The following is a 26,442-nucleotide window of genomic DNA, read 5'->3' on the forward strand; positions in this document are numbered from 1 at the left end:
GCACCTCTGGCCTACACCCCAAATCTTGTATGCATAAATAAATCTTTAGAAACAAAACAAAAATGGTGATTATGACCGCACACATCAGAATAGCCTACAAGGGGGCCTCCCTAAACACCACACTATGAGGCAATCCACAGCCTCTGCAGCATGAGTTCTATCCCCGGCCAGCCAGGGAGAAACCCACATGGCGAGGCAGACCTCTCCTGTCTTGCCCGCTGCTCCCCTCAGCAGTGTATTTCAGTCAGTCTGCCTGTTCTGTTCCTCACTCTCTCTGGTGAATCCTCTCACCCCCCTGCATCTCTGGCCTGTACCCTGGTTCTTGTATAAATAAATTTTTTTAAAAAATCTTAAAAAAAAATAAAAAAAGGAATAGCCTACAAGGAGACACAGATGCAGACTCTATGTATTGATATGGAAAGCGCTTCAAGGTGTATTAGCCAAAGTGTGTATTGTATAATCATTGGTGTAAACAACGAAAGAGTAAAAATTAAAATTTCCATTGCTGATGGGGGTGGGGGAACCCTCTGGAAGGAAAGGGAGGCAACAGGGGAACTGAGTAAGTGCTATACTCTTGGATACTCTGACCCAGCAATTCACATCTATTGGCATAAATATGCTTCTGTGCATACAAAAATATTCAGCTACAGCACTGTTTATGAGAATTTATATAAGGAAACAAGCTAACTACCCATTGGTGAAAACAGGTTAAATAAATCATGCATCTGAAGAAACATGGTGTTTGTTACAAAGAATGGGCGGCTCTGTTCTGATATGCATTGATTTTTTAAGATTTATTTATGCATATAAGAACTGGGGTACAGGTCAGAGGTATGATGAGAGGATTCACCAGAGACAGAGTGGGGAGCAGAACAGGTGGATCTACTGAAATACACTGCTGAGGGGAGCAGTGGGCAGACAGGAGAGGTCTGCTGCACCATGTGGGTCAACAGGTCAATCCCTGGCCGGGGATTGAACTCATGTAGCAGTAGCTGGCGACAGCTTGATAGTGCTGAGACTTAACCCCTTGTGCCACCAGGGAGGCCCCAGGATTCCAACTTTGGACTACAGCCAATTTCACTGAAGACCCAGGGCCTTCACCAAAATCAGGAAGAGAATTTTTGAAGAGCACCTAGTTTAATCCATGCATAAAGACAACTAGATGCCAACCGTTCCTTCAGAACCTTTTTATTCATCATCTAAACAATAAAGTCAGCCTGAACCAAAACAAGCCAACACAGCCTGAAAAGGGTTACTTTATTACAAAACAACAGGGCAGAACCTGGAATGAAGACAGAATGCAGCCTCAGTTCTTTTTACAGTGGACCAAGCATGTGTTGATACACAGTTCCCCATTAAAAACTGGTAAGCAATGCACCACCACCTCACAGTATGCAGCAATACGGCTGGGTGCCCCCCAACCCCAGGTCATTCAGAGGCTCCTACCAGTGTCATGCAGTCCGCCGTGGCCAAGCCCTGGCGCTTTTGAGGGGTTTGCATTTGGAGAGATGGCACCATTCCTTGACTCTGGAAGTTTGATGGTGACTCAACTTGTTTCCTCCCCTGAATGGGAGCTGCTGAACTCTGTCTGAATATCTTAAAAAGTTTCCTGGAGATAGGAGGTGGATGTTTCTTAACAAAGAGTTTACAGGGTAATTGTGTAGGCCTTTTTAAGTACTTAATCCTGTTGTTTTTCAGAAACCTTTGCACCTGGGCTCCCAAGAAGCAAGGGCCAAATGGAGCGCCCCACAGGGCTGGAGCAAGGTGCTTCTGAGCCGTCACCCAGCGGAGGAAAGGGGGCAGGGAAGGCTGGGGGACAGAAGTCAGCTGAAACACTCCATGCTGGTTCGGACTCGCTCCATCTCGTGCAGGAAGCTGTAGAACTGAGGCAAGGTTAATTCTGGGGAGAGAAAATTAAGCTTCAGGTAAATGTTTCCAACTCCACAGAATCATCCAGAGAATTTAATTTCCTCCAATTCTTTTTCTTTTGGGGTTAGTACTACAAAGTGGCTCTAGAGGGGCAATAATGGTAATAAAGGAGGGAGAGCCTTGAACATGGGCTCTCTGCTCCATGAAAAGGGGGGAGGCTGGAAAGAGCCTGACTCCACAGCACAAGGAGCCAGGGCTTGCTCAGGTTATGCGGGGACTCCTGCATCTACATCAAGTGCTTCTGCTGTTCCATCACAGCCATCCTTTCCCCGCACCTTCCCCTTTCCAAAAAGACTTCAACTGTGGGGCCTCCAGTCTGCCGGGTGGCTTATTATTTATGAGAGAAAAGGCAGTGGAATGGCTACTCCACCGCTCAGCTGTGACTTTTTTCCTGATAGAAATCATTTGCAGTGGGCTTCCTGAGCCTGATAGGGGGAAAAGGATGTCCCAAAGCAAATTCCATACAGGCTTTGTGGTCTCCACCCCCACCCCAGGTCAAAGCCAAAGACACTGGGAACTCCAAATCCCATCACCACCAAAGGGAAGGTGGCTGGGACCTGAGGGTGGGGTTAAGCAGCCAGGTGGATACAAAAGGCAGACACGTGGGCTTTGGGGGGCTCTCTCCATTTTTGGGCTCTCAGCCAGCTCGCAGCGTCAGGTCAGCTCTAAAAGTGACTTTGGGGGCCTCCCCGGTGGCACAGCGGTTGAGCGCTGGGTTGCGAAGCTCCCCGCGGCCTCTGCGGCGCCGGTTCGATCCCCGGCTGCTCCCCGGCCACCGGAGGAGGGTCCCACATGGCGCGCAGACCTCTCCTGCCGCCCGCTGCTCCCCTCAGCAGTGTACTTCGGTCCTTCTGCCTGCTCTGCTCCCCGCTCTGGCTCTGCTGAATTCTCTCACCCTCCCGCGCTTCTGACTGTACCCAGTGCTTGTATAAATAAATAAATAAATAAAATACGTGCCTCTTTAAAAAAAAATTGTTTTAAAATAAATAAATAAATAAATAAATAAATAAATAAATAAATAAATAAATAAAAGTGACTTTGGGTTTCCAGGTCGTCAAGTCGGGTAGGACGCATTAAAGACTTTATTTCCCTATTTTCTCCCTGAGTTGTACCTTTTCCTTATTTTCTTTTTCTCTTGTAAATAAACCTTTTATTAACCCTTTTGTGTGTGTCTGTAGTAGAGTATTCATAAGTCTCTTTAAAGCGCGCGGGTGAGGACCCACAGCCAGGAACCCGTTTAATATCGGGGCTGCCCTATAACAAGCCCACTGATGACAGAGAACATGGGGACAGTGAAAAAGCTCAAACATGAATTTGGACTCACCTATGTACAAATTTTCAGTTTGATTTCCTTTCTTAATCACCAACTTTAACTGATTAAAAAAAATAAATAAATATTTACATTCAAATGGTGACAAGTGGGCCAAGAAATTCCTGACACCTGAACTTTCACTTGAACATCAAAACATCCAGATTCTAACTCAAGAATTACACAGGAAAGGTCTGGACTGTCCAACACTAAAACTTCTAGCAATTTCCATGCTTATGGGGACAGTCAAACTGTTAAGAACACAGTCACAATCCTGTTCATCTGAGGCTTGTGAGTGACTACTTGTTTGGCTGACCACAGTGCTCTGAGCTATAGAGCCTCCTCAGTGATCACCCCGTCAATGGGTATTTAAAGAAACCTGATGCAGATGTAATAGTTTTTAACCCAGTCAAAAAGGTACCCTTTTGCAAAGATCAGGGGAAGACTTACTTGTAAAAAAATACTTCCCACTTTCTCCAGCTCACTGCTCCCAGATGTCACTGATACACAAGAGAGAAAAATAATCAGTGACTGGTTGAAGACATACTCTGAAGACCCCAAGCTTTGCAGATTGCCCAGCAGAAACCGTATGGGGGCAAAATGTGCTCTTCGGGGATCACCCTTGCATGAGCCACAGGTCGAAATACTGGCAGCGTACGGACAGCGATACAGAGCACCAGCTGCTGGTCTCACAGCTCCCCCATCAAAACTACAGAAAAGCCTCTGCAACCCCACCCTGCCTCACCCACATGACCCAGTACTGGCTCTAACTGGTTACCTCCAAATTTCCACTCCATATCTATAAGCTGGTTAATCATCAGAGTCTGACCTATGGCCCAATGAGCCAGGGTGGGGGCGTTCTTCTTCCACTGGAACAAAAGCAAAAAGGCACAGTCATATCAATAGAAAATATCATCCTGTCCCCCACAGAGAAGGGGAGGAATGCAGAAACAAGGGCTGGACCTATATGCATAGGCTTGGGGGGAGAGGAGCGGGAAGAGGGGAAGAGGACCATCTACATGTTTTCTTTTACCAGAAGATGTAATCCAGGTTGAAACAAAAACTGTATGACATTTACATTCAGTCAAATCAGAGGAAAACAATTAGTGATGCACCAAATGGTACTGGATTTGCATGAAACCAAAGGAAAAACATTAAATAGGGAAATGACATATGATGACGGATAGTTTTTCCTTAGTTGGCATTTTCCATTTGTTTCTTTTCATGAAATAAAAGCAAATGATCTAAGGCGCCTCCCTGGTGGCACAAGGTGTTAAGCGTCAGCACTATGAAGCAATCTGCAGCCACTGCAGCACAAGTTCAATCCCTGGCCAGGGAGCTACCCACATGGCACAGCAGACCTCTCCTGTCTCACCCACTGCTCCCCTCAGCAGTGTATTTCAGTCAGTCTGCCAGTTCTGTCCCCCACTCTGTCTCTAGTGAATCCTCTCACACACACACTCCCCTGCCCCCACCCCCCACACCTCTGGCCTGCACCCCAGCTCTTGTATGCATAAATAAATAAATCTTTAAAAAAAAAAAAAAGAAAGTGATCTGAATTATGATACCTTTTCAGAAAAGTAAGTGGCTTTCTCCTCACTGAGACCTATAAGAGAATAGGAAACATTAGCATATTAAAGAGTGGCTAGCAGGTCACTCTCAGTCACTCTCAGCCACCTTGGCGAAAACCTACCCAGGGTTATGAAGTCAGCCCGGACCTGCTCAGCTGAGAGACTCTTCTTCAAGGCACCTGGGAAACAGGAGAAATCAGTGAAAAGGGGAAAATCAATGAATCAGCTGGCATTATTTAATAGGCACAACTTTATGACCTAGATGATAAAGTAATAAAGACTCAGCTAGCTCTGTGAAGATACCAATCCAGCTGGAAAGAAAAAAGGTGCATCTGGAACAAATGGCGAATAAGACAGCCTATTTTACTGTACAACACAAGTGTTTGCCCTTTCAGAAAGTGTGTAAGAAGTTAGCAAAAACAGAAGAATTTATGGACTTGGGGCTGGGGGTACCTGATCTGACAAACGAATAATACCACAGATTCTGAGTCACTAAATATGTGGTTATTTAAATTCTAAAATTCCGTAATATTGTAAATAATGTAAAATTATGTTCTTCGGTTGCATCAGTTCTTTCAAATGTCCAAGAGCCATACAGGCTGGTCTGGCAGGCACAGTACTGGTCAGTGCCAAATAGGGGCCATTTCCATCTACATAAAGAATTCTACTGATCAGGGCCTCCCTGGTAGTGTAGAGGTTGTCTCAGCACTAAGGTATGAGCTCAATCCCCGGCCAGGGAGCAGCCCACATGGTGCAGCAGACCTCTCCCGTCTAGTCCACTGCTCCCCTCAGTAGCGTATGTCAACAAATTCACCTATTCTGCTCCCCCAGTCTTTCTCTGGTGAATACTCTCACCCCCTATACCTCTAGCCTATACCCCAGTTCTTTCATGAATAAATCAATAAATCTTTTTTTAAAAAAACGATTCTGGGGCCTCCCCTGGTGGTGCAGAGGTTGAGCGCTGGGTTGTATAGCTGCCCACAGCCTCTGCAGTGCAGGTTCGATACCCGGCCGCCAGCAAGGGTCCCACATGGCGCGCAGACCTCTCCTGCCGCGTCTACTGCTCCCCTCAGCAGTGTATTTCGTCAGTCTGCCTGTTCTGTTCCCCTCTCTGACTCTGGTGAATTCTCTCACCCTCCTGCATTTCTGACTACCCAGCGCCTGTAAAAATAAATAAATAAATCTTTAAAAAAAAAAAAATTAAAAAAAAAAGGATTCTGATGATCAAAGGGGTCAAATGCATGGAAACTAGACTTCTGATCATAAGGTAGCATAGACAACAGTCAGATAGCCAAGCATTAAGCTGCACACTTAAAACTTCCACAATGTGGTATACCAGTGTTACCTCAATTTGAATTTTAAAAAAGATTCTATTGGACAATGTTGACCTAGAAAATCAGCTTTTGGGAAGCACACCATGAGGGACTAAATAGCTTGGCCTGTACAATTCACAACTCACTTCAGGGCCTTCAAACCTTCCCCTCAGAAGCCTGCGAATACCCCCTGTGGGAGCTGCCTTTGTTCTGCTGGCTTGCTCCAATTCCTGAAAACAAAGTGTTGCCAGCAATCTAGCTCCTCCATGTTTCACCTGCAGGCTACAGCCTAGAGTCACTATTTGGCAACTGCTTAAAAATTTTCCACTTCTTCGTCTTCCAGAATATGACTAATTAAAAACTAAGAAGACATCCACCAGGAGCAGGGGAAGGCCCTCAAGTAATACCCTAAACCCAAGGCCCCACACCCATCTCACTCCAGAAAAACAATCCTGTGGGGCTGGGGCTGTTGTCCTTTGCAAAACAAACCATGTAAACAAAGGGAGGAAATCTTTTATCTCCTAAATCAGACTGAGCTAGGAAGCCACAAGGAAGTCAAAGAAGGCAAGAGCCCATGAAACCTGAAGGCCCTTCAAGAAGCCAATCCAATTAACTCCTGACTACCAGGTGTACAGCTCCTTAGTTAATATCCAGTTCAAATCCAATATTTTGCTTGGTGATCCCACAAAAGGACTGAAGTAGGGATTATTGTAACCTTTAATTTTCAAGAGAGTAAAGAGATCAAGCGTTTGGAGGCAAAAAATTAGCAAATGCAGTCAACAACTGCACTGCCAAAAATTCATTCAAGAGCTATGCCCCTGAATACACTGTAATGTGGGGCCTCCCTGGTGGCGCAGTGGTTGAGCGCTGGGTTGCGAAGCTGCCCGCGGCCTCTGCGGCGCCGGTTCGATCCCCGGCTGCTCCCCGGCCACCAGAGGAGGGTCCCACATGGCGCGCAGACCTCTCCTGCCGCCCGCTGCTCCCCTCAGCAGTGTACTTCGGTCCTTCTGCCTGCTCTGCTCCCCGCTCTGGCTCGGGTGAATTCTCTCACCCTCCCACGCTTCTGACTGTACCCAGTGCATGTATAAACAAAACAAACAAACAAATAAAAAAATAAAACATGCCTCTATAAAAAAAAAAAAATACACTGTAATGTGTGTGTAAGCTCTTTACCAATGTTGGTAGCAGGGATAAAAAAGTCAGGAACCGTAGGTCAATCTGGGCATCAAGGTGATGCTGTTAAAAGTTAAGTTGGAAGGGGGGGGCCTCCCTGGTGGTGCAGGGGTTAAGTCTCATCACTATCAAGCTTTTGCTGGCCACTATGGCATGAGTTCGATCTTTGGCCAGCGAACAATAACGCACATGGCACAGCAGACCTCCCCTGTCCCGCCTGCGGCTCCCCTCAGCAGGTGTATTTCACTTAATCCGCCTGTTCTGTTCCCCACTCTGTCTCTGGTGAATCCTCTCAACCCCCCACCCGGCACCTCTGGCCTGGACCCCAGTTCTTATATGCATAAATAAATAGAAAAATAAATCTTTAATAAAATAAAAATGGTCTGAAAGAATGGCTCTACTGCTGAGTTATCTATAATCTTGCCTAGGAGACCCTCACAGTGACAATCATAATATTAGTGCTACAGATACCAGGCATTGAAGCTAGCAAGTTATATTTATTATCGTTCTCCGTTCTTTTTTTTTTTTAACACTTTTTTTTTTAATAGAGGCATGTTTTACTTATTTATTTATTTATTTATTTATTTGTTTTGTTTATACATGCACTGGGTACAGTCAGAAGCGCGGGAGGGTGAGAGAATTCACCAGAGCCAGAGCGGGGAGCAGAGCAGACAGAAGGACCGAAGTACACTGCTGAGGGGAGCAGCGGGCGGCAGGAGAGGTCTGCGCGCCATGTGGGACCCTCCTCCGGGGGCCGGGGAACAGCCGGGTATCGAACCGGCGCCACAGAGGCTGCGGGCAGCTTCGCAACCCAGCGCTCAACCGCTGTACCACCGGGGGAGGCCCAACACTTTTTTTTTTTAAAAAAGATTTACTTAGTTATTTATACAAGCACTGGGTACAGTCAGAAGTGCGGGAGGGTGAGAGGATTCACCAGAGCCAGAGCGGGGAACAGAACAGGCAGACTGACGAAATACATTGCAAGGGGAGCAGCAGGCAGGGCAGGAAAGGTCTGAGCACCATGTGGGACCCTCGCCAGTGGCCGGGGATCTAACCGGCACTGCAGAGGCTGCGGGCAGCTTTGCAGCCCAGCGCGCAAGCGCTGTGCCACCAGGGGAGGCCCTCATTCTCCATTCTTATAACAATGTATGAGCTACTAAAATTAACGGAAGAAACTGATTCTCAGAGAGGTTAAATAACTTGGTTCAAGGTTTCAGAGCTGTTATAGTGACAAGGCAGCATACAAGGGTCCCCCTAGCAACCAAATGCTATGGGGGGTGGGAGGGTCCCAGTGGATCCTGCTGAGAATAAACAACTATGTACAAATGAAATGCAAGGGAAATATGGAAACCTGGCCACCAGTTATTTTTAGATATGATAAAAGCATACTACAATAGTTTGATAAGGGGAAAACAAAGGTTTTTTTTTTTTTTTTTAATCTTTTAGATACATAACTAGGGATTTAGGAAAGAAGTGATATGATATCTCAGATTTACTTTCAGGAGAGCAGTGAGAAGTAGCCAGGATACAGATGAAACAATTTGGCCAAGGGCAGACAACTGTTGGTCAGACATTTTCAAGAATTACATCGCAGGCCTCCCTGGTGGTGCAGGGGTTCAAGTCTTGTGCTATCAAGTTATCTCTAGCCACTGCATCATAAATTTGATCCCCAGCCAGGGAGCTAACCCACATGGCACAGCAGACCTCTCCTGTCTCGCCTGCTGCTCCCCTCAGCAGAATATTTCAGTAGGTCTCCCTATTCTGCTCCCCATTCTGTCTCTGGTGAATCTTCTCACCCCGCCCATACCTCTGGCCTACAGCCCTTGTATGCGTAAATAAATAAAAATAAAATTTTAAACAAAAAGAATTACATTGCACAAAGTAAAACATTCAACAACAAAAGCCGGCAGGCTTTGCGTCAATCCAGGGAGGTTCTGGCCTCAGCATTTCCACTATAGGACCTTAAACATGTCACTACCTGGGTCTCTCTAGGCCTCTATTTCTTTATTGCCAAGACAAAGATTAATCTAGGTCAGAACTCTACAAAACTTTACCTGGCACTTCCCCTGCCAGAGAAAGAGAAAGAGAGAGAGAGAGAAGAGTTTCAGGGTTAACCGTTTCAGATACTGGTTAAGCAGGTTTCTTGTTTTCTTTTCTTTTTTTTAAAGATTTATTTATGCATACAAGAGCTGGGGTACAGGCCAGAGATGGGTGTGTGTGTGAGAGGATTCACCAGAGACAGAGTGGAAAACAGAACAGGCAGACTGAAATACACTGCTGAGGGGAGCAGCTGGCTAGACAGGAGAGGTCTGCTGAGCCATGTGGGTAGCTCCCTGGCCGGCCGGGCATCAAACTCGTGCTGCAGAGGCTGTGGATTGCTTCATAGTGCGGTGCTTAACCCCTTGCACCACGAGGGAGGCCCTTAAGCAGGTTTCTTCATGGCAGAACTTTTCAGAGCCTGAAATAAGTTAATATGTCTGTGAATTTCCAAGGCAGTGGCTGGGAGACAGTGTTTTCTGCCCCCGTCTGATCACTGATACATTTTGGGAAAGACTGATCTAGAGGGTTCTTTTTTTTTTTTTTTTTTAAAGATTTATTTATTTGTTTGTTTGTTTGTTTGTTTGTTTATTTATTTATACAAGCACTGGGTACAGTCAGAAATGCGGGAGGGTGACAGAATTCACCAGAGTCAGAGCAGGGAGCAGAGCAGGCAGAAGGACCAAAGTACACTGCTGAGGGGAGCAGCGGGCGGCAGGAGAGGTCTGCGCACCATGTGGGACCCTCCTCTGATGTCCGGGGAGCAGCCGGGGATCGAACCGGCGCTGCAGAGGCTGCGGGCAGCTTCGCAACCCAGCGCTCAACTGCTGCACCACCGGGGAGGCCCTGAGGGTTCTTAAGGTCCTATCAGCTCTAGCAAGCTGTACTTCCACATAGGGAGAACAGGATTAGGGAAGGGGTAGAGAATGGAGGGCTGTAGGTTCTTATATTTCAGATTAGATGTACAGTCATATTGGAGACTACAGACTTCCTCACACAACGGACATAGTGAAGGGGAGCGGAATGACCCAGGATGTGGTGAGAATGTGCTCCAAGGCAAACTGGGAAGGGAGAATGGAAGTGACATTACTGCACAGGGTAGGGCCAAGCACCTGTTCTGGGAGGGTAGTTGACAGAAGACACACAAGGTTAAGGGATGAGGAAGAGGCCAAGAGATTTGCAAGTCACAATCTCAGATGATTAAGAAGAAATGGCAGAGCCTCCCTGGTAGCACAAGGGGTTAAGATGCAGCACTATGAAGCTATCTGCAGCCACTGAGAGCTATCTGAGTTCGATTTCCGGCCAGGGAGGTGGCCCACATGGCACAGCAGGCCTCTCCTATCTCGCCCACTGCTCCCCTCAGCAGTGTATTTCACTCAGTCTGCCTATTCTGCTCCCCATTCTGTCTCTGGTGAACCCTCTCGCCCCCCCACCCCAAAAATCTCTGGTCTACACCCCAGCTCTTGTATGCATAAATCATTTTTTTTTTAAAAGAAGAAATGGCAAACATAAGCAGGGAATCTGCAGGAAGAGAAAAGTCAGGCTGCCTGGAGGACAAAAAGAGTAAAACAGAAATTGGAGCTAACTGAGAAGGAGAAGCAAATCCCAAACTTGAGCAGCTTGAAAAGCTCTAGGGCATTAAGAAGTCAAGAGGTGAATTCAGATCCTCTCATTAAGTGAAGGAAAGTTTTATCTCATAATTTGGTATTGAGGCATAAAGCTGAAAATAACTGAACTACCAATAAATAAAGCTGAAATTTATTTATTGTACCATATTAAGTGCTTTATACAATAGAACTCATTCTACCATAACTGCTCCTATTGCTACATTTTTTCAGGTAAGAAACTGGGGCTACAAGAGGCTGGTCTGTCCAAGGTCAAATAGCTACCTTATCTGATTGGGGAAAAAAAGCAGCCCCAGTGCCTGCAAGGCCCATCTCCAGAGTGATATGAGGGCCTCCTGTTCTCTGGATCTGTGGATAATGATCTGTTGCAAATACTGATAATCAATCCCTCTGGGAAAAAGTACACCCAACATCCCCTGGGAGGGTCAGAGAATCTCCCAAATTCAGTTGACTCAGCATATATTAAGTACCTGGTTGACATCACCTCTTTACTTGTAATAGTGGCTGAGGAAAGAGGTACAAGGCCTGTTCCAGACTTCAAAGAACTGGTTATTTGTTCCAGTCAAGATACAGGCACATATAAAACAGCATGAACAATAGAAAACTATAAATGATTATGGTCCAAATTGATAGCTGCAGAGAAAACAACACCTGTTGTGTGCTGAGAGGAAGGGGAGTTGGTTGTGGACTGACCTGCTTTAGGAAGGCTTCCGAGCCCTCAGTGCTGGACTGGAGCTCAAGGGTTGGGGGGGACTGAGGAGTTGGAAGGATGGAGCAGGTGTGCAGCAGAGCCAAGAAAGGGAAAAATGGGCCTCCCCGGTTAAGGGCTCAAGGGTTAAGTCTCAGCACTATGAAGCTATCCCTGGCCAGGGAGCAACCCACATGGCCCAGGAGACCTCTCCTGTCTTCCTGCTCCTCTTGGCAGTATATTTCAGCAAACTCATTTGTTCTGCTCTCCCCACTCTCTCTGGTGAATCTTCTCACCCCCCACACCTCAGGCCTATACCCCAGTTCTTCTACACAAAAAAAAAGTAAAAAAAAAGTTTAAAAAGAAAAACATATTCCTGGGCCTCCCCAGTGGTGCAGCAATTGAGCACTGGGTTGCGAAGCTGCCCGCAGCCTCTGCGGCGCTGGTTCGATCCCCGGCTGCTCCCCGGCCACCGGAGGAGGGTCCCACATGGCGCGCAGACCTCTCCTGCTGCCCGCTGCTCCCCTCAGCAGTGTACTTCGGTCCTTCTGCCTGCTCTGCTCCCCGCTCTGGCTCTGGTGAATTCTCTCACCCTCCTGCGCTTCTGACTGTACCCAGTGCATGTATAAACAAACAAACAATCAAATAAATAAATAAAACATGCCTCTATTAAAAAAAAAAAAAAAAAGAAAAGAAAAACATATTCCTGTGTGCAGAGATCGCCAACTCCCCCTCCAACCTCAGGCTTCTAGTGCCTTTAACCTGCCGTAAGAGCAAATAATGCAAGAATCACGCAAACAAGGGATCACAAAATTTCACAGCTGGGAACCTCAGGGTTGCTCTGATTCAAACCCCCAGAACCTTCTGAGCACAAGATAGGGCAAAGGGAGAGATTGTATAGAAAGGGGCCAGACAGGAACAAACAAATTAAGCCCCCAACTGTGAGTGCCCCATCAGGCTGAGATCCTGGGAAGATCAGCTTATTAATGATTTTTGAAATGTGTAAACCAGAGGCTGCCTTACCTCTACTGGTGACACCGGTTAACAGCCACGTCAACACTGCCTCACTTTATAAGATCCGTTTCACAAGCTGCCTCTCTTTAAATAAAGTTAACTTTCTATTAAATTGCTAAATTTCTAGCAACTTATAAGACAAACACACCCAAAAAAGACCTGCTTGACACAGTTTAAACAACATGCAGTACTACCACCCAGATATAATCACAATTTCTTTTTTTATGACTTTTTAAAAACAGTGTATTGTGAAAGATTTTTTCATATCATTACATTTTCCTCAATAGCGTTATTTTCCTTGACATCATCTTTTTATTTTTTTAAATTGGAAAACAACTGACATATAACCCTAAATTAGTTCTAAGTGTGTAATGATTTGATATATGAGTGTATTGGGACATATCTACCAAAGGAAGTTTAGTTAACCTCTGTCACCACACATAGTTACAAATTTCATTCTTGTGATGAAGAATTTCTTTCTTTCTTTTTTTTAAAGATTTATGCACACAAGAACTGGGGTACAGGCCAAAGGTGCAGGAGGGTGAGAGGATTCACCAGAGACAGATTGGGGAGCAGAACAGGCAGATTTAGTGAAATATACTGCTAAGGGGAGCTGTGGGCGAGACAGGAGAGGTCCGATGTGCCATATGTGAGCTAGCTCCCTGGTCAGGGATCCAACTCAAGCTGCAGTGGCTGGCAATAGCTTGATAATGCTGAGAATTAACCCCTTGCGCCGCCGGAGCAAACATTTCTTTTTAAAAGCATTTAAACTTTCCTGTGACCTTCATTAGTAAAGGAATGAACGCCTAGGAACCCTAGTGTTTTTTTCTTTTAAGATTTATTTATTTTTGCATACAAGGACTGGGTGCAGGTCAGAGGTATGAGGAGGGTGTGAGAGGATTCACCAGAGAGAGTGGGGAGCAGAACAGGCAGATCTACTGAAATACACTGCTGAGGGGAGCAGTGGGCAAGACAGGAAAGGTCTGTTGTGCCATATGGATTCTCCCTGCCCAGCCAGGGATTGAACTCATGCTTCAGAGGCTACAGATAGCTTCACAGTGCTGTGCTTAACCCCTTGCGCCACCAGGGAGGCCCATGATGAGAAATTTCTAAATGACTGTTATTAATTTGAAAAATAAGAGCAATCTTTTATTGCAACATGGTGCTAAGCATTTTATTTATATTACTGCAATTAAGAAAAGTTTAGATAATCATGTCGAGGTGATTATGTTACGTGAAATAAGTCCAAAGTGAAAGACAGCTATCAGATGGTTTCATTATCTGTGGATTATAAGTAACACAAAAATATACCTGTGGGGCCTCCCTGGGGGGCAAGGGGTTAAGCACCGCACTATGAAGTTATCTGCAGCCTCTGCAGCATGAATTCGATCCCTGGCCAGCCAGGGAGCTACCCACATGGCACAGCAGACCTCTCCTGACTCGCCCCCTGTTCCCCTCAGCAGTGTATTTCAGTCAGTCTGCCTGTTCTGTTCCCCACTCTGCCTCTAGTGAATCTGCTCACCCTCCCGCTCCTCTGTCCTGTACCCCAGTTCTTATATGCATATATAAGTAAATCTTTATTTTTATTTTTTAAATATTTATTTATTTATACAAGCACTGGGTATAGTCAGAAGTGCAGGAGAGTGAGAGAATTCACCAGAGCCAGAGTGGGGAACAGAACAGGCAGACCGACGAAACACACTGCTGAGGGGAGCAGCGGGCGTGGCAGGAGAGGTCTGTCACAACATGTGGGATCCTCACTGGCGAATGGGGATCGAACCGGCGCTGCAGAGGCTGCAGGCAGCTTCACAGCCCAGCGCTCAACTGCTGCACGACCAGGGGAGGCCCCAGTAAATCTTTAAAAAAAAAAAAAAAAAAAAAAGTCGGGCCTTCCCTGGTGGCGCAGGTGGTTGAGCACAGCGCTGTGAAGCTGTCCGAAGCCTCTGCAGCACCAGTTTGATCCCGGCCAGCTGGCGAGGGTCCCACATGGTGTGGTAGACCTCTCCTGTCTTGCCCGCTGCTCCCCTCAGCAGTGTATTTCATCATTCTGCCTGCTCTGCTCCCTGCTCTGTCTCTGGTGAATCCTCTTACCCTCCCGCATGTCTGGCCTATACCCCAGTTCCTGTATAAATAAAAATAAACGAATTTTAAAAAAAAGTCCTCTCTGGCTGCCTGAAGAGCCGTCACCATCATGAGTGACATAGTAACTATCCGGACCAGAAAATTCATGACCAACTGACTGTATCAGCAGAAACAAATGGTCCTGGACATCCTTCACCCTGGGACGGCAACAAGACCTACAGAAATTTGGGAAACACTAGCTAAAATGTACAAAAATACCCCCAGTGTCATCTTTGTATCTGGATTCAGGGCACATCTGGAAGTGGCAGGATAGCTGGCTTTGGCATGATTTATGATTCCTGGGATTATGCAAAGAAAACTGAACTCAGACTTGCAAGACATGGCCTATATGAGAAGAAAAAAACCTCAAGAAAACTGTGAAAGGAACCCAAGAAAGTCAGGGGGACTACAAAGGCCAATGTGAGTGTTGGCACAAAGGAAGAACCGTTCCGCAGTGATTTTATCTGTATCTGCGGTGACTGTGCAGATTTTTCAGAGAGGATTAATAAAATCTTTCATGTGTCTGGCTATCTGAAAAAAAAAAAAAAAAGTTTAAAAAAAAAGGTTTCAACTGGGGCAAGAGAGGGGGAACTGTTGGTGGGGGTTGTGTTGCTAGGGGTTGGGAGTGGTGTGGTACCTAGCCAGAGTCACACTACTTATTAAGGGACAGACTGCGATTCACACCCAGGTCCACCTAACTGACACATAAGGTTTCCTAGTAAAAACACACTACCCCTCACTGCACCAATCTCCAGTTGCTAGGCAATCTGACTGCTGTAATTTTTCTCTATCATAAACAGTGCTACATGAACATCCCTACCCCGAAATCATTTTGATCATCTCCTTTCAGCTTGAAACTTTTCCGGATTGCTCTAAACAAATTCTGCTTCTCAAACCCTCTGTGGCCAAGGACTTCTCTTCTTTGTTTTTCAACTCATGGTGGACTGATACATTTGTAAAATGCAGATTAATTTACAAATTTTACATTTGTAAAATGCAGATTAATTTGTAAAATGAAGATTAATTTCCAGAAATATGAAATGAAAGGGGCCTCCCTGGTGGCACAAGGGGCTAAGTTTCAACACTATCAAGCTATCCGCAGCTACTATAGCATGAGTTCGATCCCCAGCCAGGGAGCTGACCCACATGGCGCGGCAGACCTCTCCTGTCTCACCCGCTGCTCCCCTCAGCAGTGTATTTCAGTCAGTCTGCCTGTTCTGTTTCCCACTCTGTCTCTGGTGAATCCTTTCACCTTCCCCCACATCTCTGGCCTACACCCCAGTTCTTTTATTTATTTTTTATTATTTTTTAAAGTTTTATTTATTTATGCATACAAGAGCTGGGTTATAGGCCAGAGATGCAGGGTGTGAGAGGATCCACCAGAGACAGAGTGGGGAACAGAACAGGGTGAGACAGGAGAGGTCTGCCTTGCCATGTGGGTTTCTCCCTGGCCGGCTGGGGATTGAACTTGTGCTGCAGAGGCTATGGATTGCTTCATAGTGCGGTACTTAACCCCTTGCGCCACCAGAGAGGCCCTACACCCCAGTTCTTTTCTTTTTTAAAGATTTATTTATTTATACAAGAACCGGGGTACAGGCCAAATGCGCGGGAGGGTGAGAGGATTCACCAGAGACAGAGCGGGGAACAGAACAGACAGACTGACGAAGTACACTGCTGAGGGGAGCAGCGGGCAAGACAGGAGAGGTATGCTGTGCCATGTGGGATTCTCGCCGGCCTGCCGGGATCAAACCAACACTGCAGAGGCTGCGGACAGCTTCACAGCACCGCACTCAACCGCCTGCGCCACTAGGGAGGCCCTACATCCCAGTTCTTGTATGCATAAATAACTTTTTAAAAAAATATGAAATGAAAAGCACATATAAAATACAAGTGCCAAAAGGTTAAAATGGAAAAAAAGAGGTTAAAATGGTACATTTTATGTCATATTTTATCACACACAAAAAAAATACAAGTCCCATTTAAAAATTACTAGATTCAAGAGATTTCTGTCAAATTGCTAGAAAATCTCTAAATTTTTATTGTTCATTTTCTGGATAATGATGTGGAGGACCAGGTAACTGAGGCGGCAAGCAGACTTACTCTGCTACCTCAGCCCTGGCTGGCAGTCTACCTGGCTCCCCTTCCCAGACTGCCTGTCCCGCCCATGTCTGGTTCACTGCTGAGTGCTCTGGCTCAGAGCCCAGAGCCTGCTTACAGGCTCTGTGGCCTGAAGGAATGTGCAAGTAATGTCTCTGGCCTCAGCTGCTAAGAGAGGCTACTCACCATTTGGAACCAGAAGGAGGCTTTTCACAATGCTCCTAAGGGGTCCGAGACTAATCTGATTGCTGGTGGCAAATTCAGAGAGCTGGGTCAGAAAGCGCTCCACCTGCAGGGAGGGAACAGCACAGAGAGGCCTTTACTTTCTGAGTGTCTCAGCACCACTGACCCACACTCAGAATCTCTCCTCATCACTAAATACTTTACCTCTTTGGGTTCAGTCAGGAAACGGAAAAGCACTTCTGTGAGGACTGAGAACTGCTGTGAAGAGAATAACATAGAATATCAGTAACATTCAACTCTTGAGTCATCCAAATAGGCACCCTTCAGGGGGGAGAACAGTAACACGCAGGGTGTTGACACCTGATTATTTTGCTTTTTTATATTATTTTATTTATTTATGCATACAAGAGCTGGGGTGCAGGCCAGAGATGGAGGGGGATGAGAGGATTCACCAGAGATAGAGTGGGGAACACAACAGGCAGACTGACCGAAGTACACTGCTGAGGGGAGCAGTGGGCGAGTCAGGAGAGGTCTGCTGAGCCATGTGGGTTGCTCCCTGGACGGCCAGGGATCAAACTTGTGTTGCAGTGGCTGCGGATTGCTTCATAGCTTGCATCTTAACCCCTTGCGCCACCAGGGAGGCCCTTTTTAAAGATTTTATAATTTATTTTGCATACAAGAACTAGGGTACAGGCCAGAGGTGTGTGTGGGGGAAGTGTGTGAGGAGATTCACCACAGACAGAGTGGGGAACAGAACAGGCAGATTGACTAAAATACACTGCTAAGGGGAGCAGTGCGCAAGTCAGGAGAGGTCTACTGCGCCATGTGGGTAGCTCCCTGGCTGGGGATTGAACTCGTGCTGCAGTGGCTGCAGATAGCTTCATAGTCTGCATCTTAACCCCTTGAGCTACCAGGGAGGCCCTGTTCTGATTATTTTATTTTATTAAAGATTTATTTATTTATTTATTATTTATACAAGCACTGGGTATAGTCAGCAGCGCGGGAGGGTGAGAGAATTCACCAGAGCCAGAGCGGGGAGCAGAGCAGGCAGAAGGACCGAAGTACACTGCTGAGGGGAGCAGCTGGCAGCAGGAGAGGTCTGCGTGCCATGTGGGACCCTCCTCCGGTGGCCGGGGAGCAGCCGGGGATTGAACTGGCACTGCAGAGGCTGCCGGCAGCTTCGCAACCCAGCGCTCAACCGCTGCGCCACCAGGGAGACCCTGTTCTGATTATTTTAAAGTTACAAATATTCACAATACCCACTAACCCATGTCTGTGCCACTATAGTGTCTGAAAAACTTGCATTTTATTGGGATATTTGGGATACATACTGAGAGACTGTGACTGTGTGGACATGTTCACACATACATCCATACTAGCAATTATTTTTTTTGGTTTATACTTCCATAGATTTATTATTCACATAGAAGCCAATCCAAGTATACAACTTCCCTCTCTCACCCCAAATGGTAACACATTATGCAAACTTTTCCTCTACCTTGCTTTTTTTTAAGTAGTTCCTTCTGTGTGGCTATATTGGAAGTGATTTTCATTTTCTGCTGTTTTGTCTATTCATATTCTCCTTCACAACAGTTTGTTATATATATTACAAAACATTTTATTTTATATTAGCCACTATCTTAGAATAGCTTCTTACTCTTTTGTGCATATTAATCTTTCCTTCTCATAATCTGTACAGTGTTGGTCAGGAACAATTGTTTGTGTTCCTCAGTGTTCCTAAGTGAGAATTCATAGGTTTGGAACACAGGCTCCCAATATTTGGAGATAGGGGCTGTGAGGTGGTGCCTTGTATAACTGAGGGTTTAATACAGTAGAAACAAGAACAGTTAGAACTGCTTTAAGAATGTGTTTTTGGGCCTCCCCTGGTGGCGCAGCAGTTGAGTGCTGGGCTGTGAAGCTTCCCGAAGCCTCTGCAGCACCGGTTCGATCCCCGGCTGCTCCCGGCCACCGGGGCGGGTCCCACATGGCGCGACAGACCTCTCCTGCCGCACCTGCTGCTCCCCTCAGCAGTGTATTTCGTCAGTCTGTCTGTTCTGTTCCCCGCTCTGGCTCTGGTAAATTCTCTTACCCTCCCGCGCTTCTGACTATACCCAGTGCTTGTATAAATAAATAATTTAAAAAAAATGTGTTTTTGAGTTTTCCTCTATTTCTTTAAAAAAATTTTTTGTGGTAAATCTGTGGAACTGTCTGAGCTTTGGCCAAGTGCATTTCCTATACTACCCAGAGCCATTTAAAAACCAGGCCACAGAGAAGCCCTCCAGCTGCTTTTCCATTTTCAGATCTCAGCCTAGCATTCAGGTTCAACCTTTCTGTGAGGTCTCATCCCCCACCTTTTCTCAAGAGGGGCCTCAAGTTAATCTGGTCTCTTGACTGTTACAGACCTCCATCCCTATCTCCACTTTGTCAAGCCCTCATTATCCTTCAAAGCCTTGCCAAGATACCATGACACTCCCAACAAGAAAGGGACCTACCCAGATTCTTAACTTCTGAGGCTCTTGGAACCTCGCCTGGGGGCACTTAGAATTTTGAATCTAGATAAGGAAAACAAACGTGTCTTAGCAGAGAAGCTTCCTTGAATGGCCTTGTATGGCCACAACACCCTAATTATTGTAAGTGCACAGAAAGCATTTGTTGACTCTATCATCCCTAAACACTTTCCCCATTCTTTGCCTTTGCACCTGCATAGCTATCTATCCTTGAATTGCTCACCTGCCTGCCACTATCCACAAAATCAAAATCTTAACTATTCTTATCAGAAAACATATGAGAAGATGCTCAAGATCTTTCCGGACTAGAAAATTTTAAGTCAGTGAAACAAGGAGACCATTTTTCACTTATCAGCAAAAATAAGTTTGAGGACACCAGTGCTAGAGAAAGCACAACAAAACAGATAAGCTCAGAGTTGATGAGAGGATAATCCCTTGACCTTGTAATTCCATTGCCAGAAATATACCGTTCAGATTTCAAAAAATAAACCAGACACATTTACACAAAGCAAGTTGCTTATAGTTTTGTTCATAAAAACAAACAAATAAACAAAACCGGAAAGAAACTTAATTATCTATTAATAATACTAAATAAATTATGGTAGATCTATTTTAAAGAATCTCATACAACCTCTTTTGCAAAAAATTGTTTTCAAAAAGAGACCCCTAGGGCCTCCCCGGTGGCACAGCGGTTGAGCGCTGGGTTGCGAAACTGCCCGCAGCCTCTGCAGCGCCGGTTCAATCCCCGGCCACCGGGCAAGGGTCCCACATGGCGCGCAGACCTCTCCTGCCACCGCTGCTCCCCTCAGCATTTGTATATTGGTCAGTCTGCCTGTTCTGTTCCCCACTCTGGTGAATCCTCTCACCCCTGCACCTCTGGCCTGTACCCCAGTTCTTGTATGCATAATCTTTAAAAAAATATAAAAATACATTTAAAAAATTTTTTAAAATATAAAAAAAAATTAAAAAAATAAAGACTATAATGACTTCTGGGGGGCCTCCCCGGTGGCCCAGTGGTTGAGCACTGGGCTGCGAAACTGCCCCAGCCTCCATAGCGCCGGCTCCATCCCCGGCCATGGGGGAGGGCCCCACATGGGGCGCAGACCTCTCCTGCCCTGCCCGCTGCTCCCCTCAGCAGTGTACTTCATCAGTCTGCCTGTTCTGTTCCCTGCTCTGGCTCTGGTGAATTCTCTCACCCTCCCGCGCTTCTGACTGTACCCAGTGGTTGTATAAATAAATAAATAAATCTTTAAAAATAATAAATAAAATGACTTCTGAGGATAAAGGACATTTTATTTTACTTATATAACTCTATATAATACTTGAATTTTAAAAAAAGAATTATTCCTTTATGTAAGATTTTTTTTTTTTTTTAAAGATTTATTTATTTATACAAGCACTGGGTACAGTCAGAAGCGCGGGAGGGTGAGAGAATTCACCAGAGCCAGAACGGGGAGCAGAGCAGGCACAAGGACCGAAGTACACTGCTGAGGGGAGCAGCGGGCGGCAGGAGAGGTCTGCGCGCCATGTGGGACCCTCCTCCTGTGGCAGGGGAGCAGCTGGGGATCGAACCGGCGCTGTAGAGGCTGCGGGCAGCTTCGCAACCCAGTGCTCAACCGCTGTGCCACCGGGGAGGCCCATCCTTTATGTAAGATTTTTATTTATTTTACTTATTTTATATAGAACTTATTTTATATAAGAGACAGAATGGGAAGCAGAACAGGCAGATCTACTGAAATACAATGCTAAAGGGAGCAGCGGGTGACACAGGAGAGATCTGCACTATGTGGGTAGCTCCCTGACAAGGGATCCAACTCAGGCCCTGGAGGTGGCAGCGCTGAGACATAACCCCTAGGCCACCAGGGAGGTCCAATATTTGAATTTTTTCTTTCATTTTTAGCTAGGTGAGAGGGCTGCCCACCAACTGTTTATGTTTTTCTGGATTTATTTATTGAGGCTACATGGGTGTACCACAATGAAGATGTTCACATGAACCCTGAATCAGTTCACACCTCTTCAGATCTGTCACCACAACCCCCACCAAAGCACCCATTGTCCTCCAACCTAGACTGAACCTGCCTCTATTTTGTTCCCACTCCCTTTCATAATCATTCAAAAAATGATTTTTAAAAAAAGATTTATTTATGCATATAAGAACTGGGGTACAGGCCATAGGTGTGGGAGATGAGAGGAGTCACCAGAGACAGAGTGGGGAGCAGAACAGGTGGATCTACTGAAATACACTGCTGAGGGGAATAGCAGACGAGACAGGAGAGGTCTGCCACGCCATGTGGGTAGTTACCTGGCCAGCTGGGGATCAAACTTGTGCTATAGAGGCTGTGAATAGCTTCACAGTGCTGTGCTCTACCCCTTGCACCACCAAGGATGCCCTAAAGATGATTTTTTTTTAAAGATTTATTTATTTATTTATACAAGCACTGGGTACAGTCAGAAGCGCGGGAGGGTGAGAGAATTCACCAGAGCCAGAGCGGGGAGCAGAGCAGGCAGAAGGACCGAAGTACACTGCTGAGGGGAGCAGCGGGCAGCAGGAGAGGTCTGCGCACCATGTGGGACCCTCCTCTGGTGGCCAGGGAACAGCCGGGGATCGAACCGGCGCTGCAGAGGCTGCGGGCAGCTTTGCAACCCAGCGCTCAACCACTGCGCCACCGGGGAGGCCCAACTAAAGATGATTTTTTTAATCCTTCCTATTCTCAAGGCTTCACATTACCTAGAATTAACCACAGGCATCAGCACATCTAGATAGGCTTAGTACTGTATTTCTCTCCATTTTCTGACCTATCCCACCAGATCACAACTTCCCCAGCATAAGAGGCCAGGTCCACCAAACCTACACAAATGTTACTGGGTTTAGTGGCTATTTATGACAGGCATTCAGATAGATACCCACCAATGTTAATACAAAGACTCTTGGGCCTCCGTGGTGGCACAGTGGGTTGAGTGCAGCACTGTGAAACTGTCCACAGCCTCTACAGTGTGAGTTCAATACCCCGCCGGCCAGGGAGATTCCCACATGGCATGGCAGACCTCTCCTGTCTCACACTGCTCCCCTCAGCAGTATATTTCAGTAGATCCGCCTGTTCTGCTCCCCACTCTGTCTCTGGTGAATCCTCTGCACTCTGCACTCTGACCTGTACCCAGTTCTTGTATGCATAAATAAATCAATCTTTTAAAAAAGTGTTTTTGGGGCCTCCCTGGTGGCGCAGCGGTTGAGCACTGGGTTGCGAAGCTGCCGGCAGCCTCTGCAGTGCCAGTTCAATCCCCGGCTGCTCCCCGGCCACCGGAGGAGGGTCCCACATGGCACGCAGACCTCTCCTGCTGCCAGCTGCACCCCTCAGCAGTGTACTTCGGTCCTTCTGCCTGCTCTGCTCCCCGCTCTGGCTCTGGTGAATTCTCTCACCCTCCCGCGCTTCTGACTGTACCCAGTGCATGTATAAACAAAAACAAACAAACAAATAAATAAAACATGCCTCTATTAAAAAAAAAAAAAAAAAAAAAAAACAAATAAAAAAGTGTTTTTGGAGCACAATCTTTTTTTATTTTCCAAATGGAAGTTTTCCAGAGAACTCCAACATAAATAAGTAAAAATTAAGCTGCTGGTTGGAGAGATCATCTACAAAGCACTGTACTTGTATGTTTCATTCCTGGGCCTCTGAAGTCAGACATCCGGTCTTGAAGCCCTGGCTCCACTGCTTCCTGGCTGCCTGATCTTAAACAGGTCTGCTTGTTTCCCTGAACCACTTTTCTTATCTGTAAAATGGGAATATAATAGCACTCACCTTTTAGGGTTGTTATATATAAAGCACTGATAACCATGCCTGGCCCATGGTACATGCTCAATAAATAATATATATTTTTATCTAACCACTCTGTGATTCAATTTCCTCATCTGTAAAATGGCAATATTGATAGTACCTATCACTGACAGCAGTAGCAAGGCTTCAATGGGATAATATACATAAAAGTATTTAAATCTCGGGCTCCCTGATGGTGCAGGGGTTAAAGTCAGTGCTATCAAGCTATTGGCAGCCATTGCAGCATGAGTTCAATCCCCAGCCAGGGAGCTAGCCCACATACTGCAGCAGACCTCTCCTTTCCAGCCCCCTGCTCCCCTCAGCAGTGTATCTCAGTAGATCCTCCTGTTCTGCTCCCCACTGTCTCCGGTGAATCCTCTCACCCCTCACCCCTCTGGCCTGTACCCCAGTTCTTGTATGCATAAATAAATTAAAAAAACAAGTGTTTTTTTTAAAAAAGCACTTAAAACTGTGCTGTCCAGTAGGGGTCATTAGCTATACACAAGTGCTGAGCACTTGAAAAGGGTTAACCTAATGTGAGACAGGCTGCAAATGTAAATGCACACCAGAATGAGAAAATGTATTGCCAAAAAGTAAATTAGAGATATTTTATATGGATTACATGTTGATATATTTTGACACAGTGAATTAAAGAAAACAATGAAACTTATTTCCCATTTCTAATTTTTAAATGTGGCTAGTAGAAAATATAAAATTAGGGCCTCCCTGGTGGCACACAGGGTTAAGACACAACCTATGAAGCTTACCGCAGCCAATGCACCACAAGTTTGATCCCCAGCCAGGGAGCAACCCACATGGGGCAGCAGACCTCTCCTGACTCGCAGGCTGCTCCCCTCAGCAGTGTACTTAGGTCAATCTGCCTGTTCTGTTTCCCACTCTGTCTCTGGTGAATCCTCTCAACTCTCGCACCTCTGGCCTGTACCCCAGTTCTTGTATGCATAAACAAATCTTTAAAAAAAAAGAAAAAATAATATAAAATTAGACACCTGGTTTGCAATGCATTATGTGGACACTGCAGCCTTGGAACATGACTGGATAGTCATTGATACCACTATTTATGCAAAAACAATGTTTTGTTTTGTCTTTTTAATTGTATAAGCCTGCTACACATGTGGGAAATTGTGGGGGATGCTGCAATGAAGAAGAGGGACCCACTTCCTCAGATGTTGGGGATGGGGGTGAGGGTGAACTAAACAGAACTTTGTAGTGTAGTGGTGCTAAGAAATGGTATTTTAACCTATTTATTTTGGCCACCTTAGTGGTGTGAAAATGGCATCCCAGGAACAGGAAACCTCCTAGGTTGACAGGTTAATAGCTGAGCCTGAACAGCAGGAAAAATTCTTTGCCAGATGCACTACAATCAAGAGTGGGGTCTCCCCTGGTCGCGCAGCAGTTGAGCACTGGGCTGTGAAGCTGCCCGCAGCCTTTGCAACGCTGGTTCGATCCCAGGCCACTGGGAGAGGGTCCCACATGGCGGGCAGACCTCTCCTGTCTCGCCCGCTGCCCCCCTCAGCAGTGTACTTCGTCAATCGGCCTGTTCTGCTCCCCGCTCTGGCTCTGGTGAATCCTCTCACCCTCCCACGCTTCTGACTGTATCCAGTGTTTGTATAAATAAATACATTTTTGAAAAAAAAAAATGAGGTCTCCACTGTGTAAGGTGTATATGGTATATGGTTCCTTTCCTTTTTTTTTTTTTTTAAGTTTTTCCATTCTTTTTCACTTATGCATACAAGAACTGGGATGTAGGCCATAAGTGTGGGGGGTGAGAGGATTCACCAGAGAGAGCAGGGAGCAGAACAGGCAGATCTACTGAGATACACTGCTGAGGGGAGCAGCAGGCAAGACAGGAGAGGTCTGCTGCGCCATGTGGGTCAGCTCCCTGGCAGGGAATCAAACTCCTGCCACAGTGGCTGTCAACAGCTTGGTATCACTGAGACTTTAACCCCCACACCACCAGGGAGGCCCGTATATGGTTCCTTTCTTTGGGGACTACCAGGTATTGCCAACTGGGGGTGTGGAGAGGTCATCACCAGCCCATCCTGCCTGCTCAAGCCCATAGAGCCCTACTCTGGTCTGGCTCTTAGGGCATTCACATTCCACCTTTGCTCACTCCAGGCTCCTCTCTGCCCCCTCGGGGTGATGAGACCCTTCTCAGCTTTCCCAGGGCCCATGGGCCTTCCTAGTAAATTAAGTTCCAGGCTCTTGAGGACTGAATACCATTAACTACCACCGCCCCCAGCCTGCAACTCGCCCCGCCTCCCCAGGCCCTCAGTCTATTCCGTGTCCCAGACTCCCTCCAGCCCCTTCAGGAATCGGGTTCGCTCTCCTGGGCCCGCTCAACCTGCTCCCGGAAGTGCCCTCCCCGCCCCCTCGCGGTCTCCCCAGCCCTCCAGGCTCCCCTCAGCTTGCCCGTCGGGCCCCCGAGCTCCCTGGGCTTCCTAATCGCGCCCCAACTCCCACTGCCCTGGGCCCCCGCCTCACACACCCCACAACCCTGCCGCTGGCGCGTAAACTCTGCGGCAGCCCAGGCTCCCCGCGGCCTACCCCAGGGAAGCAGCTGGGGCGCCCCGCGCCCGCACCCCGCGCCCAGGCCGCGGGCCCACCTGCGCGCCCAGCTGGTTCAGCTGCTGCATGTCGCCGCCCACGGCCTCGGGCACCGGGTCCTGCGTGCAGTGCAGGCGGCCCATGGCGCCCGCCGCCCGGACCCGCGGCGGCCCTCGCTTCCTCCTGCGCAGCCGCCGCCTGGCCGCGCTTCCGCAGCCGCACTTTCGCCACGGGCCGCCCCGCCGCCGCGCTCCTCCCCCGCCAAGCCGCTGCCGGGCGGGTCCCGGCCGAGCCGCGGGTCCCCTGAGCTCGCAGAGCGATCGAATGCAGGGGTTCCCGCCAGGTCTCCCGGCGTGACCCCGGGCCAGTGCGGGACTTCTCTGAGCCTCAGATTCACCATCCACAAAATGATCCCCGGGATGCTGCTTAAATAAGCTTAAGCCTCCTAAAACGTCTGGAACTTAGCCTGGCACACAGGAAGCCCTCAGTCAATGCCTA

At 47.0% G+C, this 26,442-nt stretch overlaps 1 protein-coding gene across 2 annotated transcripts; it reads right to left on the minus strand.

Moving 5' to 3' along the window:
• Positions 1-1,823: 1,823 nt before the first annotated feature.
• COMMD7 (COMM domain containing 7) lies at positions 1,824-26,087 on the minus strand (the record flags this gene model as incomplete). 2 transcript variants are annotated; one of them, XM_084247944.1, is made up of 9 exons in its annotated part: positions 1,824-1,900; positions 3,254-3,302; positions 3,689-3,738; positions 4,017-4,107; positions 4,807-4,844; positions 4,932-4,988; positions 17,064-17,166; positions 17,265-17,315; positions 26,004-26,087. In XM_084247944.1, 9 exons carry the CDS (start codon positions 26,085-26,087, stop codon positions 1,824-1,826), a joined length of 600 nt encoding a protein of 199 aa, XP_084104070.1. The 2 variants fall into 2 exon arrangements, with proteins under 2 accessions (XP_084104070.1, XP_084104069.1); XM_084247943.1 differs by having other exon boundaries at positions 17,265-17,318.
• Positions 26,088-26,442: the final 355 nt, after the last annotated feature.

Source organism: Talpa europaea (assembly GCF_964194135.1).
Source record: "Talpa europaea genome assembly, chromosome: 11".
In the NCBI taxonomy this organism is placed as follows: domain Eukaryota; kingdom Metazoa; phylum Chordata; class Mammalia; order Eulipotyphla; family Talpidae; genus Talpa; species Talpa europaea.